This window comes from Alligator mississippiensis, chromosome 3, assembly GCF_030867095.1.
Source record: "Alligator mississippiensis isolate rAllMis1 chromosome 3, rAllMis1, whole genome shotgun sequence".
In the NCBI taxonomy this organism is placed as follows: domain Eukaryota; kingdom Metazoa; phylum Chordata; order Crocodylia; family Alligatoridae; genus Alligator; species Alligator mississippiensis.
Window position 1 is genome coordinate 288,299,599 of NC_081826.1, and position 15,438 is coordinate 288,315,036.

The 15,438-nt window shown below is 46.3% G+C and overlaps 1 protein-coding gene across 4 annotated transcripts in view; it reads right to left on the bottom strand.

Annotated features, from left to right (window-relative positions):
- The window catches only part of SKA1 (spindle and kinetochore associated complex subunit 1), a 42,481-nt gene that overhangs the window by 9,484 nt on the left and 17,559 nt on the right, over positions 1-15,438 (bottom strand). For all 4 annotated transcript variants that reach the window (XM_019496133.2, XM_006264011.4, XM_059725281.1 and 1 more), the window contains one exon: positions 13,617-13,754. In XM_019496133.2, coding sequence (XP_019351678.1) covers positions 13,617-13,754 — 138 coding nt within the window. The remainder of the gene's footprint in view (positions 1-13,616; positions 13,755-15,438) is intronic.

Here is a 15,438-nt window from a genome sequence, read left to right on the forward strand (position 1 = left end):
CCTACATTCTGCCCTGCCATAACTTATTCATGAAGCTACTGTGAGAAACTATCATTCTTGCTGAGCACTGAATTATGGTTACATATAAAGATTAGTAAAAACTAAAGTACAAGCACAGAAAGAGGGACCATCAATCTAACTGCCCATGCATTAATACCTTCATATGTACCTGTCATACTGGTAAGTCTGGAAAAAAACAAGTTACTATTCTGTAGACAACGGCACTAGTTTCTGGCCTTTTTCTAATTACAAAACCATTCACCAAAATAATTCATACATCTTTCTACTAGTGCTTTGCACTAAGAGAAAAATCTGGAAGTAACTCATTTGGCTCCCTCTGACCAGTGGAAGTAGAAACCCCTCCACCCCTCATTTTGGTTTTTTTTAATCAAGCCTGTGACCTCACCTGGCCATGCACCAACCGAGTCTACAAACTCAAGCTTCAACACACCTAACAATCAGATATCTGGCCCCAGAAGGGTGATTCAAAGAAACAGAGTTCAACATTTCAATTCCCTCCTATACAAGCAATGGCGAGGAATAAGACAGTTCCAAAAACCAGTTCAAAGAGCCTGAATGCTGAACAGGGAGCTGCCCAGAACTATCCAATAAGGCGCACTAAGGGCAGGCTTGTTCTGAACTCCCGTATCACTGGTGCTCAGTCACCTGACTCAAGGCTGCATATTAGACCCTTCCTACAAACTGTGAAAGGGGGCAGAACTGTGCTAGTGATCCCTAGTCCCTGAACTGTGAGGCTGTTTATTATTAGACAAACTTTAGATTAAAAAAAATGCAAATGCATTTTGCTCTGTTGCAAAGTCTCATAGCAATAAGTAGTTTGCATGCTATAGTTGTTTCCTTTGGGGTTTGTACTATATCTGTAAGGCTTGGGAGTGACTAAAGGGGAGGCTGGAGACCATGAAGGAGTGCCCTAGGGAGGGTGCTGTCCTAATGGGTGCCAGTAAGGGATTCACACATTTTGGAGCGCAGTACAGTGAGGCAGGGTTGGGGGCCCAGTGCAGTAAGAGAGAGAGCAGCAGATACCAGAGCCACTCTCGTGTCTCAAGCTGCAGGCTTGGGGCCTGGCATACTCAGACAAGGCTATGGGCCTGGACTGCAGAGACAAGAGCTAGTAGCCCGAGTAGTGCCTTGATGGGCAGGTGCCCCAAAAGGCAGCCTATTGTGGACAGCCAAGGACAAGGGCCTAGAGGGGCAGGGGCTCTCAAAGGTGCCTGTTGGGGACAGGCAAGGGTGAGCACCTGGAGAACTGTACAGAAGGGTGAAGACTGAGTGCATATAGACTGTAAGCTCTGGCCAGAGTAAGAGGGAGTACTGCTCAGATCTGGGTGTGAGCATTGAGCCAGCTGGAAACCTGAAAATGAGCAAGATGGAAAAGGCACTGAAGGTGAACTCTGGTTCTGAAGGCAGCCTCCTAAATATATTCACTTTTACATCAGGGCAAAGCTATAGTGGGGGAGCAAGAGGAGGAGAATGGGTATACTGCATCTACCAAGGGATCTGTAACACAGCTGCCCCAGGACAGACCCTGTTACAACTCTCTACTAAACCCAATGCTATTAGTGTGTGTAAGGCACTATCAGAGTCTGCCTACTGGACCTCCCAGGGATTTTTTACGAGTCTGTGCCTGTGGTTCTCAGACTCAAGGCACCACTCAGAAAATGTCAGCTTAGAGATTGTTTTTAGACTACAGAAAAGTAAACAGAGCAATTCTTCTGGTTGTTGCGAGAGGTCAGAATGGCTTTTGACACTATGGATTTCTATTGAAATCTCTGGGTTTATCTTCTAAACCGGTGTAGGTGTTTGCACACCGAACAGCGCTAATACTATACAGCACCTTGTAACATCCTTAAGAATCTCATGGCACCTTTGCTGCGAATCACTGGTTTAGGCACTGTTCCACCTCGTGTCTGGATAGAAATGGAGCTTGAGGTATAAGGAACACTGCAGTTTAAAATGAAGACACCAAAAGAACGGAGGTACCAAACAAGTGTTGTGGCTGCTGGAGTGGAGGTATTCTAAATCCCCTTTGAGATGTTAGGGCTCAGGTAGAATTTAGGTACCTATTTGGGCATGACATTCACCAATCTTGATCTTGATTTTTTTTAATTCATTTTTCTCCGCAATCTGTGGGGACTGCCATAAAGACGGGGGTTTTTTTAGGAAAGCAGGGTTAATCAAGATTGCTCTATCACACATGAAGGAAAAAAAATCCTTCTAATGGCAAAACCCCAAAAGCAGAAAACATTTTTTCCAGTCACCATCCTCTCAAAATCAAAAATTTAAAATATATCACAAAATCTGAGAAGCTGAAGGGGTAGTCAAGGAAACATTTAATCAGTCTTTAGTTTAAAGTATATGGAGATATCCACTGTGCTGTATCACCTTGTGACAACTAAAAATTATGTCTGTGTGATAAAGGTGCTTGCTGAAGGCTCTATGAAGATTAGACCAAGTGTTTTTCTATCATTTGTTTAGATATTAAGCTATATGTTGTTGCTAAGAGCCTAATTAAAATTTAAAATGTAGTAAGGCCTTGTATAAAGTAAGGCCTAGTAAATTTAGCAAAGCCTTGAAGTAGTAAGGCCTTATGGCGTAGTTAAAATTAACCTTATCAAAGGAATGCAAAGCTTGTAACTGTTATTGGTCAGTCTAAGGAGAGTTGAAGTAAAAAGAATCTGAATGGCTGTAACTTATCAGCAAAGCCCAAAAATTATAAATGGGCTGGAACATCCGGAAATCATTCAGAAGGAAGATGTAGCTCTGTAAAAAAAATACTAATTTAAGATTAGCTGCTGGCCTGGATCAGTGGCCCCATGGACCTCGAGGAGCCCAAAGACTGAATACCAGGGTCCTTCCTGGTACCCTGCAGACAGCACTGATCGGGGACACCTGACTTCGCTGAGCTTTGCAAAAGAGAAACTTGTTGTGCATCAGGCATCAGAGGGGACTCCCAATAAGTTGCCAACACAAATTATTCTCGTCTGTCATTGTTTGCCTTGTTACTACACGTAGCTGTGTTTTTGTTGAGTCAATAAACCTTTCTTACCTTTCTACTCCCCGACCACACTCTCAATCAATCCCGAGCCCTTCACTGGCAGCTGGAAGACACCTCAGTTCTCAGAAAGAAGTGGCTTGACTTAGTTTCAAAAGTGTTAAGATAAAATGTAAATTTCTCATTGCAAGAAGAAGTTTTTTGGGTAAATGTGATATCTTGTATTAAACCAACTAAATAGTCGGAAAAATTGCTCTCTGCAAGCTTTTGGGTACAAACACTCTTCTTCAGGCAGAAGGAGAGTCATTGCAAGAAGACACTCTCACTGATCAAGCTACTTTTAGATCTGTGCCCAAATGCAGCGTGTACCTTAGCAAATCTGCTGTGGTGTTCTAAGTGAGTGGAGATTATACTGTGCCAGTAAGTTTCTAAAAATTATTAGCAGCAGAGTCCCTCATGCATTAGGAGCATAAAGGGGCTGGAAAGCAGATGGATTTTGTCAACCAAGAGCTCCCACAGCCTGAGGGAGCTATCAGCAGATGTAAAACCAGGGATCTCTGACAGAGAATGCTTTACGACTTGCTTTATAGAGCACATTATAGCACAGGGGTGGGCAAAATACGGCCCACAGGCCGGATCCAGCCCACAAAGCCATTCTGTCCAGCCCATGGGGCCCCTAAAAAAATATAGAAAATTAATATTCCTCTGCCCTTGGTTCCTGTCAAAAATCACAGGAACCAAGGGCAGTAGGGCCCAGGGGAAGCCTGGTGGGCTTCAACAACAGTGGGGCCCGCCCCGCCCTCAGCCGGGGCTTCTCTCCTGGGAGCACGTGGCTGTCCTGCACCAGAACTGCAGGTAAGTGGGGGGAGGGAGAAGGGCTGGAGGGGGGGCGGGCAGGGAAGGAGTGCGGGGGGGGGTGGGGAAGCGGCCCCTTTCCTGCCCCATGCTGCAGCTGCTCACAGCCCACATGGGGCTGCCTGTGCCTGCTCCAGACAGCCCTGCAGGCTGCAAGTGGCTGCAACAGTGAGCACTGGCCATGGGACGGGGGAGGAGCCGCTCCCCCCCGCACTCAGCTTTTCCCTGAGCTCCTTCCCTGTGCAGAGAAAAGTGGCCCCTTGCCCTCCCCATGGCCAGCGCTCCCTGCTGCATGCACTCGCAGTCCACACGAGGCTGTCTGGAGCAGCCACAGGCAGCCCCAAGCCATCTGCGAGTGGCTGCAGCACAGGGCACTGGGCATGGGGCGGGTGACGGCCAGGCGGGGGGCTGCCCATGCCTGCTCCAGACAGCTCCACGGGGGCTACGAGTGGCTGCAGCGGGCAGCGCTGGCCATGGGGTGGGCGAGGGGCTGCTTTTCCTTGTGCTCAGCACCAGCTTTTTCCCTGCTGACAAACAGGGGGCTGGGCATTGCCCCCCACCTGTACTGCAGGGCTGGGAGGCACTGGGAGTGAGTGGGCGGGGAGCCAGCGGGAGCACAGGGCCCACACCAGCACCCTGGGGCTAGTGCCAGCAGGGCCCAGAGCAGGGTGGCAGGAGCGCAGGGTCCCATCCGGAAGGGGCTCTATGGAGCCGGGCTAGCTCCCCCGTCTCCCTGATGATGCAGCCTAGACTAGCTCCATAGACCCCTGCCAGACTGCGCCCCACTTCGGGCCCCACTGGTGCTGGCCCTGGGACATTGGTCCCAAGACATTGGGACATTGGTCCCAAGATGGTGACCAGGGGGCGGGGCACCTGTCAAGGGATGGGGCTACCCATGCAGCCCTCCCCAGCCTGCCAAAACTGGGTAAGCGGCCCTCTGCCCGAAATAATTGCCCGCCCCTGTTATAGCAGATCCTGAACTGCCCTATTATTACAGATCAGCCCAGAGAATCAGACTGACAAAACTTTCTGCCAAACTCTGCCTCCTCACTCCTCTGAACAGTGCATCTAGGTTCAAGAGGAAATTCTGGTTCAATCTAATTACTGGACTGTATTTCTAAACCTAATCTATCAGGATGTGCAGAACTAATTAACAGAACATCACTGAAAAGAAATGGGAGTTTGGCTTGGCATGGGCAGGGGTCACAACATTTTGCAACAGAGGGCCACTTTAAAGGAGCTTAACTCCAAACGTGGGCCACTTCCAATCCAACACCGCCACCCGAGCTGGGGCTGCAGTCACTGCTCTCTCCCCTTCCCCTCCTCATGCCACTGCTGCCACGTTTCTCCACTGCCAAAACACCCAAGCCTCCCAAGCTCCCCAGGGGCTCCATGGGCTAAATTTGGCCCACAGGCCATAGATTCCCAACCCCTAGGCTAAAGCATCTGACACATGCATTTTATATTGTTGGCTTTCTTTAAGGTCTTAATTTAAGAGGCAGGCCACTTCAAAGGTAAACAACATACAAATACTCGCTCGTTTTAGATTAACTGTAATGTTAATGCTGAGATTTTAATTGCACAATAATTATGAGTCTTGATTCTGCCCTTAGTACACCACTAAATATTTTATTCCGGTACTTCAAACATAAGCAAGCATGTTTATGTGACGATAATTAAAGCAGGGCAGACACCTTTGAGACTAACAGAGGCACAAGCTTTCGTAGGTGACATATACTTTGTCAGCGTATGCGCATTCCTAGCCGCTCCACAGAAGCTAGAAATATGTCCTCTCTCTACTGATGAATGAGTAAAATAAGAGACATCGGCACTGGATTATAAAACATTAATGTAATGTCTCCACTGCCCAAAGTATTCTCCAAAGAGAGGTCACATGCCCTGGTATTTAAGTGCCCCATCCCACAAGTCCACACCGAACACATGGGCATGATTCCTTTTTGGGAGGAGGCCCAACATGGAAGAGTAGGATCAGTGGGACCTCAAGATCATCTATGGTTAGAGCAGTATTTGTCAGGAATAGTCTAACCAGTTCTGAAAAAGCCTCCAATGACAACCTTCCTAGGTAACCTCATGGTACTTAACTATCCTTATAGATTACATATTAGGAAAAACTTTTCCTCTAAATATTCCTTGCTACAAAATTAAACCACTTACATTTTGCCCTACCCACAGTGGCCATGCAGAACAAGGATCACCATCTTCTTTATGAAACATTCTTTTCTAAATTAAAAGATTCAGTCTTCTCCTTTCTAAATTAAATAAACACAACTATTTCAACCTCTTCTCAGAGGCTGCATTTTCTAGAACTCTTATTATATCTAGGTTGCATACCAAAAATTTAACACTGAGAAAGTTATAAATAAGAGTATGCATTTGGTCTGAAAATGTTCTCTCAGCCTTATGTCATCTTACCAAAACAGCACTGTATTCTTTCCAGATCATTAGTATTCTATCCAGATCACAGAAACATTATTCTAAAGGAAAGATGAGACATAAATTTGAACTCTGAGTCACTTTAATATCTACTAGTGGTTTGACACAGAAATTATCTATTAAAATTAGATAAACCTGGAATAGTAGCAGATTAACCACTAAGGGTTTCCTACTAATCCCACTCAGATGGGCTTTACTCAAATTCTTCGTAAATTCACCAGGCACTTAATCTGGTTTCTGACCCTTTGAAGTACAGTTTGAGCACAATAGTACTTGACACAATAAAACGTAATATGCATGGTCCTATTACAAAGCTTATAGACAGATCAAAACCTTCAAATTCAAGGGCAGCTATGCATTAAAAAATAAAACCAGACTGTTTGTGGGCAGGGAAGCACTCAATGGATAGGGTTCTCATCTGGGATCTCAGTATAAATCATTAAGTGCCCAGAAAAATAAAGTGTTTGGAGATTTCCTCAGCTTCAGATTAGACCACCTGGGGAGGAAGAACCAGCAGCATACCTACAGGCTGGGGAACTCCCTTCTCATCAGCACAGAGGCAGAAAAGGATCTTGGAGTCATTATTGATGCCAGAATGAACGTGGGCCGACAGTGTGGGGATGCGGTCAGGAAGGCTAACTGCACTTTGTCATGCATCCACAGATGCATCTCAAGCAGGGCCGCAAGTTCTGGGTGCTGCACTTCAGGAGGGATGTGGACAGCATGGAGAAGGTCCAAAGGAGGGCCACCTACAAGATCAGGGGGCAGCAGGACAGGCCCTATGAGGAGAGGCTACGGGACCTGGACCTGTTCAGCCTCCACAAGAGAAGGCTGAGGGGGGATCTAGTGGCCGTTTACAAACTAGTCAGAGGGGACCAGCAAGCATTGGGAGAGTCCCTGTTCCCCCGAGCACTACCAGGAGTGACAAGAAATAACGGTCACAAGCTAGCAGAGGGTAGATTCAGGCTAGATATCAGGAGGTGCTACTTCAGTCAGGGTGGCTAGGATCTAGAACCAACTTCCAAGAGAAGTGGTGCTGGCTCCCACCCTGGAGGTCTTTAAGAGGAGGCTAGATGAACACCTTGCCAGGGTCGTTTGACCCCAGTAGTCTTTCCTGCTACCGCTGGGGGTCAGACTTGATGATCTGCTCAGGTCCCTTCCGACCCTACCAACTATGAAACTGAGAGACAGAAAAAAAAAATTTTCTGCGAACCAGAGCTCTGAGCCCTTTGGATAAAGTGGGATGGAAATCTAAACAATAAGTATATAAATAATCAAACTTCGTGTTGACCCAACTCATCTCCTATGAAGCACCGTGCACACCTGTTTTAGGGGTGCACCGATAAAGATTTTTTGGACCGATACCGATTCGATTGTCGATATGCAACCCAGCAGCTTGGAGAGCAGCGTCCAGCTGATAGGCCTGTTGGGTGCAAGGGGAGGGGGGGGAGCACCATTGGGGGGGGGGGTCAAATCAAGGCCTCCATGGTGAGGAAGGGAATGGGGCTGGGACAGATGCTGCTCAGCCGGGGCAGGGTGGGGCAAGCCATGGGATGGAGCTGCAAGTGGCTTGTCTACCGGGGGGGGCTCCTGCCACTGTGCACACTCCTGGGAGAGGCATGTGGAGCATCCCCCTGGATCTGTGTGCAGGGCAAGGGCGGGCTGCTACTGTGCACTCGGGGCCAGCACCAAGCTGTTCCCGGTGGGCGTCTGTGCCAGGGCTGCGGGCAGGTGGGGCGAGGCAGATGACACTGGGAGGAGGGGAGCTACAGCGAATTCTGGGGTGGCTGTAGTCTCCCCATGGTCCTGCCTCCCAGTGCTGCCGTCGCCCGCCCTGAGCACAGCCCCAGCCCAACCCCTCTCCAGGAAGAGCCCGGCACTGTTCTCGACCCTGAGCACGCAGCCCACCCTCACCCCACGCACAGATCCAGGGGGCACATGCCCCCTATGCCTCCACTGGGGGTGCATGCAGCAGCAGGAGCTGTCCCACCCCCATGCCCTCTGGACAAGCTACTCACAGCTCTGCCCTGCCCTGGCTGGGCAGAGCATGCCCCAACCCCACTCCCTCCCTCACCGTAGGGGCCTCGATCTGCAACCCCCATCCCCCTTTCCACACCAACAGACTTACCAGCTAGACATTGCTCTCCGAGATGCTGGGCTGCATTCCTGGCCTTGTGCATGCTATGGTTGCACACATGCATGTGGTATTTATTGGCAACATTATCGGCCACATCAGCCAAAAAAGCCAATTGCCAATAATGTCAATTTTCATTTTATTGGTGCTGATATGATATGGACTGACATATCAGTGCACCTCTAACCCGTTTTGCTAAAAGACAAATAATTCTGTTACCCAACACCTGCAAACAGTGGAGAAACAGTCTGAGAAACATATATTCACCACTGGTCAGTGTGGGAAGTGCTCCCATAACAGAACCTGTTTAGTTCTTCTGCAAAACATTTAAATGCTCTCAGGAAAGGTTTTCTAGTTTTGTAGGAAAGCACATAATAGGCTGCATAAAAAGGAAGTGGAATCTCCTCTGCTGGAGGTTTCTAAGGCTAGTTTAAATCAACTGCCAGGGGGATGTAAGGGCACCTATCCTGTCTCAGCACAGGGAAGTGGACTCCACGATCTGTTTAGGCCCCTTCCAAACTAACATTTCTATTTAATAAAGATTTATTATTCCCATTTTTATAGAGAAGAGAAACCATCATGTAAGTTTGAGGTGATCTGCAAAAGAAAAATATTGGATATGCCTTTTTACTTGTAAACTATGTACACAAAAAGACCTTTTTAAAAATTCAGCATTGCAGCCAGCTCCTTCAATTGCAGGTTGAGATGATTAACAGTGAACAAACCCGAAGCCTCCCAAAGGTTTTCCACAAACTACAACAGCAGCAGATTTCACATTCCTAAAATGTATTTGGTAAACACGGAACAATCCTTCCAATTTCTGCCTGTAAAGCAGTGAAAAACAACACACAAAGCAAGTATTTTTCCTCCTGTGCAGGTATTTGTCCACGGAAGACAAATATATCCTAGGGTGGGATTTGAAGTCACAAGATTCTGGTTCCCAATCCTATTCTGAGGCTGCAGCTCTAGTCACTAGTATTGCTTATCCAAGACCAAACTCGTAATAGGAGAAAGAACTCTGCATTTTAAGCAGTAGCTCAGTGTGTAATCACTGGAGGACAAGGTAGAGGAAAGCTGTAGCACAAGCAGTAACGAGTTCTCTTACCAACAGAGGGTGGGATTGCAGCCAGACAAGGTCATCAATTCTAAGGAAGCTGCTCAGCAGCAACACTGCATTAAGTGTCTGTGACATGTACTAGAAAGAAATGATTGCTGGTCCAGGGCTTTTTAAGCTTCCAAAAACAGCTGAGTGAAAGCAGCACCCAACTGACTGTTCATACCGTGCACCAGGCTATATTCCAAAGCTCAGATGTGAAAATAACCTTACAGCTCTTCACCACTACCCCTCCATGACAGCAAGACAGCCTGCACAGCTGTCGTAGTTTCAAGAGGCTTTAGTATAATCATAACACCTGAAATAAGCCCTGTAGTTCATGTAACCAAACTCAATTTTGGCTTGCTAAAGAAAAGGTTCCAGATTACAAAATAATGACACTATTAAAAAAAAAAACTAAACACATGTGTCTGAAAGAAATCCTTATATATTAAAACTGATTTCTTTTAAATTACTAGCTCAAACCCGCAAAACATTTGCAATTCAAGTTTTCTTGCAAAAGTATTTCTTTAAATACAGGATTTTTAATTATCCTTTGACCGAATACTTTAACAGAATGAAAACTTCTCACCCTCAAAAAGGGTGCATAAAGCTGTCCATGTGTAAACACAGATATAGGAATATAAATACACATGTTGTCAAAAGTCTGGCCTTGTAATTTGTTTATAGTCACAGAATAAGAGGGCCTTTGTACATGTGACCGAGGGCCCTTGTACACATGAGGAAATTGCCCCTTTTAGTGGTTTAATTGCCCTTTTTAACAATTTAATTGCATAATAGCATACACTTTTGGTGGCATGTTACGATTAAATTTCATAACAGCATACATGTTCGGCAGCATATTTTGATTTAAATGACTATTTTACACAGAAAACTAAAACAAATCCCATGTACTTTAGTTTGCTATGTAACAAATTACAGTGGTATTCTTCACGTGTACAAGGGCCCTATCAAGAGAAGGCGGTGGAGACGGTGCGCGGGCTTCTGGAAGCTCAGGCATGGCCAGGGAAACTCAGGCTTGGTGGGCTTCCAGTGCCCCATGCACCATCCCTGCCACCTTCTCCGGCTGTCAGCACACCCAGCCACCCTCCTGCCACGTTGCCAGGGCAGAAAGCCCATGCCCAGGTGGCGGGAATGGTACACTGGGCATTAGAAGCCCGCCAAACCTGAGCTTCCCTGAGCATGCCTGAGCTTCCAGTGCCCCATACCCTGTTGGATCTAGTGGGTGATACCTGAGAGATGGGGCTGCACCCACGCAGCTAGCACCCAGCCCAGGTCGCCCCAGGGGGCACCGCCACTGCACAAGACAGCACCAGGCCCCCCAACAGCTCAGGGGCTGTGCGACCCCACGGCAGCTCGTGAGGCAGGTTCCGTCAAGGGAAAAAAAGGGGAAAAAAACAGCAAGCAGCAAGAGGCCTGATCTCTGTGGGTGGGTCACGCAGACCCCTCTGCGGTGGTAGCACCCCCCAGGCAGCACCCACCCGCTGGCACCCTGCCTGGGCAATCCCAGGGGGCTTTGCCGCCGGGGTGGGAAGCACCAGGGCCACCCACAGCTCACTCCTAGGCTGCAGGAGAAGTGAGCAGGCTCCAGGAAATGAATTGGACAGAGGCCTGCATGGCCCCCCACCCCCAGGTTGGGGTCCAGCTACCCACCTTCCCCCCCCCCCCCCCCCCACAGCCTTGGGTCCAGACCCACTCCCTCCCTTCCCCGCCCACCGCTTCAGGCCCAGGCTCATTTCCCCCCCTCCTCTCCATCGTTTCAGGTCTGGTCCCCAGCCTGCCTCCAAGGATCGGGTAGGGTCCAGGAGGGAAGCTTGCACGTGGCGGCGGCAGGTGGCCATGGCGTGGTGGTGGGTGGCCGGCAGGCAGCCGTGCCCCGCCACCAGTAAACACCCCCCTCACCCCCCCGCCGACTGGTGGTGGGGCCCACTCCGGCCCCTCAGTTTCTGCTGTCATGGCAGTGCTCCACCATGCATCTGTCTGTGCAGAGCATTCTGATTGGCTGCCGAGACAACCAACCAGAGTGCGAATAAAGCTTTATGGATCGACAGACAGACAGACAGACAGACAGACAAAGGCTTTTACAATATTAGAATTTTTTTCATTTTGGAGTTTGTATTTTAAAGTTCTTTCAGCTGAAACAACAAAAGCTTACTTTATTATAAATTACCGGTACAAACAGGAAATAACGGGAAGCAAATAATAATAATAATAATTTGTTTCTGTTCCACACCATTTGAAAGGGTACAATGGAAAGCTTTGTAAAAAGAGTATCTTATATTAAAATTTATCATGTTCTTAATGATATAAAAACCATTCACCAGCACCAAAATCTGGTGGCATTGATACCAGCCATGGTTTCCTTCTACAACAAAAGGTAACAGGTACAAGACTCTCTACCATTTGACTTTGGGGCCCAGGAAACTGCTTATGCAGAGTCAACAGTCCCTGATTCTCAGCACTGGACCTGGTTAACCAAGAACCATTTTGTTTAAGCTGGACCTTCAGGGCTGGTTTGGAAAGATGCAAGCATGTACTTTCTTTGTACAGAACTGGGCACAGAACTGCAGAGCAAGTGATTCTCCAGAGGCAACTTCTGGATCTTCCATACAAAGTTCAGCTAACCCAGATGGATCTAGGAACCTCAGTGTTGCACATACTGGACACAAAACCAGATAAGCAGTGCAAGGACCTCAGCATAAGATCCACTGAACCAAATGGATCCAGAGACCATACACAAGTCACACTCCAAAAGCAATTGCCTTATAGCACCAAAACTGATAAAGCAGAACAAACCTAGGGATTAGTGTCAGTTTTACCAAGTGGACTATGCTGAACAAATTTCAAAATTCAACAATACATTTACAGTGCCTGACTTGGATGACCTAGCCTCAGCTTCCTCCAAAAGTATTCAGGCAAAATAGCCTTCCTACTTTTTGTGGCGCCAAATGATGTCTGCGTCCTATGGGTCTCTCTCTCCCACCCACCCCCACCACTTTTAAAGAAAGCTGACTACCTATAACAAACAGCTTCTAATGGGCAGAAGAGCAGGAACTGAGGGTACTGAGAATAAATCCCAGCTAACTACACCTTTGATAATTAGGAGAAATTAAAAGGTTGAGGCCACACCCCCTTTTGTGCCCTCAGAACCATCCATTAGGATGTATAAGGCTGAGTGGCAAAAACAACGTGGTCTACCACAAGATTTGAAGAACTGGGAACATGCAGGAATCATATAAAAATGATTTTTTTTTTAAATGAAACATGGACTTTTACAAGTTGTCTAATGAAATTCACAAAAGGGGAGTTCATTGATATTTTTCAAAAGACTGAAAATATTTGTGGAAAACTGTCAAGATTGCACAAAGCACTATATTTGGGAGGAAAAAAGCCTTTATCATATATTATAAAATAAATTGAAAAAAACCTGAAGAGGCTTAACCAACTCCAGTGACTAGTCAATTTCTAGTAGTGTGCAAAAACATTTTCCTGGTCCACAAAAATTTCATAATTTTTCCCCCTGTCCTAATTCAGGATAAAATCTTTTTTAAAAATGTGTAAAATAACAATGAGGTTAATAAAAACATTGTTTCAAAAATCTTAAAACCTTTCATTTATCTTCCTCCATTGTAAGTATAAATTACAACTTTGAAATAAACCCAGAAACCTGCTGGTTTTCAAGGCACATTATGAACCAGAATGTTTTGATATAAATGACAATTGTTTCCAAATGAAGGATTTTTATTATTTCACTGAAACACCTTTTAATTCACTGAAACAAATTCTCTTTTTGTTTTTGCAAATAGCACTTGTTTTGATTAATTGACTTTTTCCAATGAGAAAACACTATATCAGAAAGCTCCCAGACAGGTCTTTCAGCATCGCAAATACTGCTGCATTACACTAGTTAGCCTTTCAGGTGGATTTTTAAATGGTTCATAAAATATATCTGCAAGTCTTTTGTCATGCAAGAGCTCACTTTTCCTAGACCAGAATTTTGCTCCCAATTTAGTCAGTCAGAGTTCACGAGAAACTTGCTTACTTACGCAGGAACGTTTTCAAATTCTTCTGCTGTTATTATGGGCGCTTCTTTAATAAATTTTGGCTCTTTTACAGATTTCTTTGCACGTTCAGGTTCTGTGCTGTTGCTCTGTTCTTCAGACTTTCCAAATAGTCCCGTGGTACTGTTAAGTGATTGAAGATTAGGTATTTAAGTGGATAAGCAAATGTGCACACAGGAACAAGATGCATTTACTCAGCAGTAGAAATAAATTATGGCTGATATTACGTCATACAACCAAAAATTTACAATCCCCTCCCAGGATTTTTCAGGAAAAAAATTGTCTTCATTAATCTATACCATAGTTTACTTCATTATACTACTTTTTTTTCTGTTAGGCTGTGAACAGATAAATTGAAAGCAATTCAACTGCAAGACAGAGCAACTAGAATTTCAGTATGCTATTGTATTTCACAAAACAAGAGACTGATTCATAATTTAGTCCTGACTCACAAAGATGAACCAAAACATAGAGCTATTAATATAAACCATCCAATTCTAAACACCTTAAACCTCTTGGAACCATAGGTCTAAATCTTGGCAAGGCTGACTCATCCACTTACTATCTGATCTGTTGAATGAGATCTGAAAAGCCAAGACCTACATGAACACTAAAAATCCCACAGAAACTCTGCATGGATTTGCCCCCAATTCCAACCCTCCACTAGCTCAATATCCATAGGGAAAAAAAATCTCTCCTCTTCCGCTGTCTGCCTAGATGCTATATTCCTTTCTATACATCCTAGACAGCAATGCACAGAGAGGAAGTAATTTCACTGATTTATGTAGTGTTTGCTAAGTGCACTTAAGTGCTAAGTTATTCTATGGGGGGTGAAAAGTGCTGTGTAAACATAAGAAATGATTAAAGCAGTGGTAGAGGTCCAATGTTCAGTTTTGGCCCATTATACAGTATCTCACCATAAAAGACATCTTGTAAAAGAGCTGCTCTCACTCCTCCAGCATTCTGCCATTATGCCCAAACTCTAACCACCCCTACACCTCGGAGTAACCACTGACCCACCAGGCCCTCAAGTGCTTCTGCTTCAGACTAATCTTCCTCCATGCTGCTACATGCTCTGCTCTTGTTAAATCTCAGAGAGGCTATGGGGACCAGGGAAGGTGGCAAGGAAGAGAAAATGATGAACCAAAGACAAGAAGGGGCAGGACAGTGGAAATAGAGTCCATACCAAAATCTGGATCTAGTGCATTCCTCAGGGCTTCTGAGGGACAGGCAGCAGAGTGAAGTGCCCTGAGCAGTGGGAGCTTGTGGGGCTATAGCCACCCCAAAATTTACCTTAGCCTCCCTATAGCCACCCTGCCCAGTGCAGTAAGGTTGAAAACCTGTGCTTTACTGAATCAAACATTTGGGGTATCATGGTACCCTTCTCCTCAGGGAAAGTCCTTTTAAAGCTGCAATGTGGGATGGAAACTATGGGAAATTCCAAAGCAACCAGCTCCAGGAATAAGGAAACAAGAACTCACAACCCCCTCTCCCCATACCTCATCATCCCCCATCTTGGTTGGAGAGCAACAGTGGCAGCTCAGAAGCAGGGGGCAAGAAAGCCCATCCCAACACCTGCTGATCCTGCCAGCACCCCCCTCCCAGTTGAGCCTGGGACCCCACTGTCAGTAAGAGGGAAGTGAAAATGAGCAGGTGGCTTTCCATGACCAGGTGGAAAAGCAGGGGAGTTCTTAGGGGGCCCCGCTCTCTACCCAGACCCGCAAGTACCATGAGCATTGTGTCATATCGTTTCTGCTCCCCCTGGCAACCCTTCTATGCTTCACTGTGCTCCTGCCCCAAATGAGCC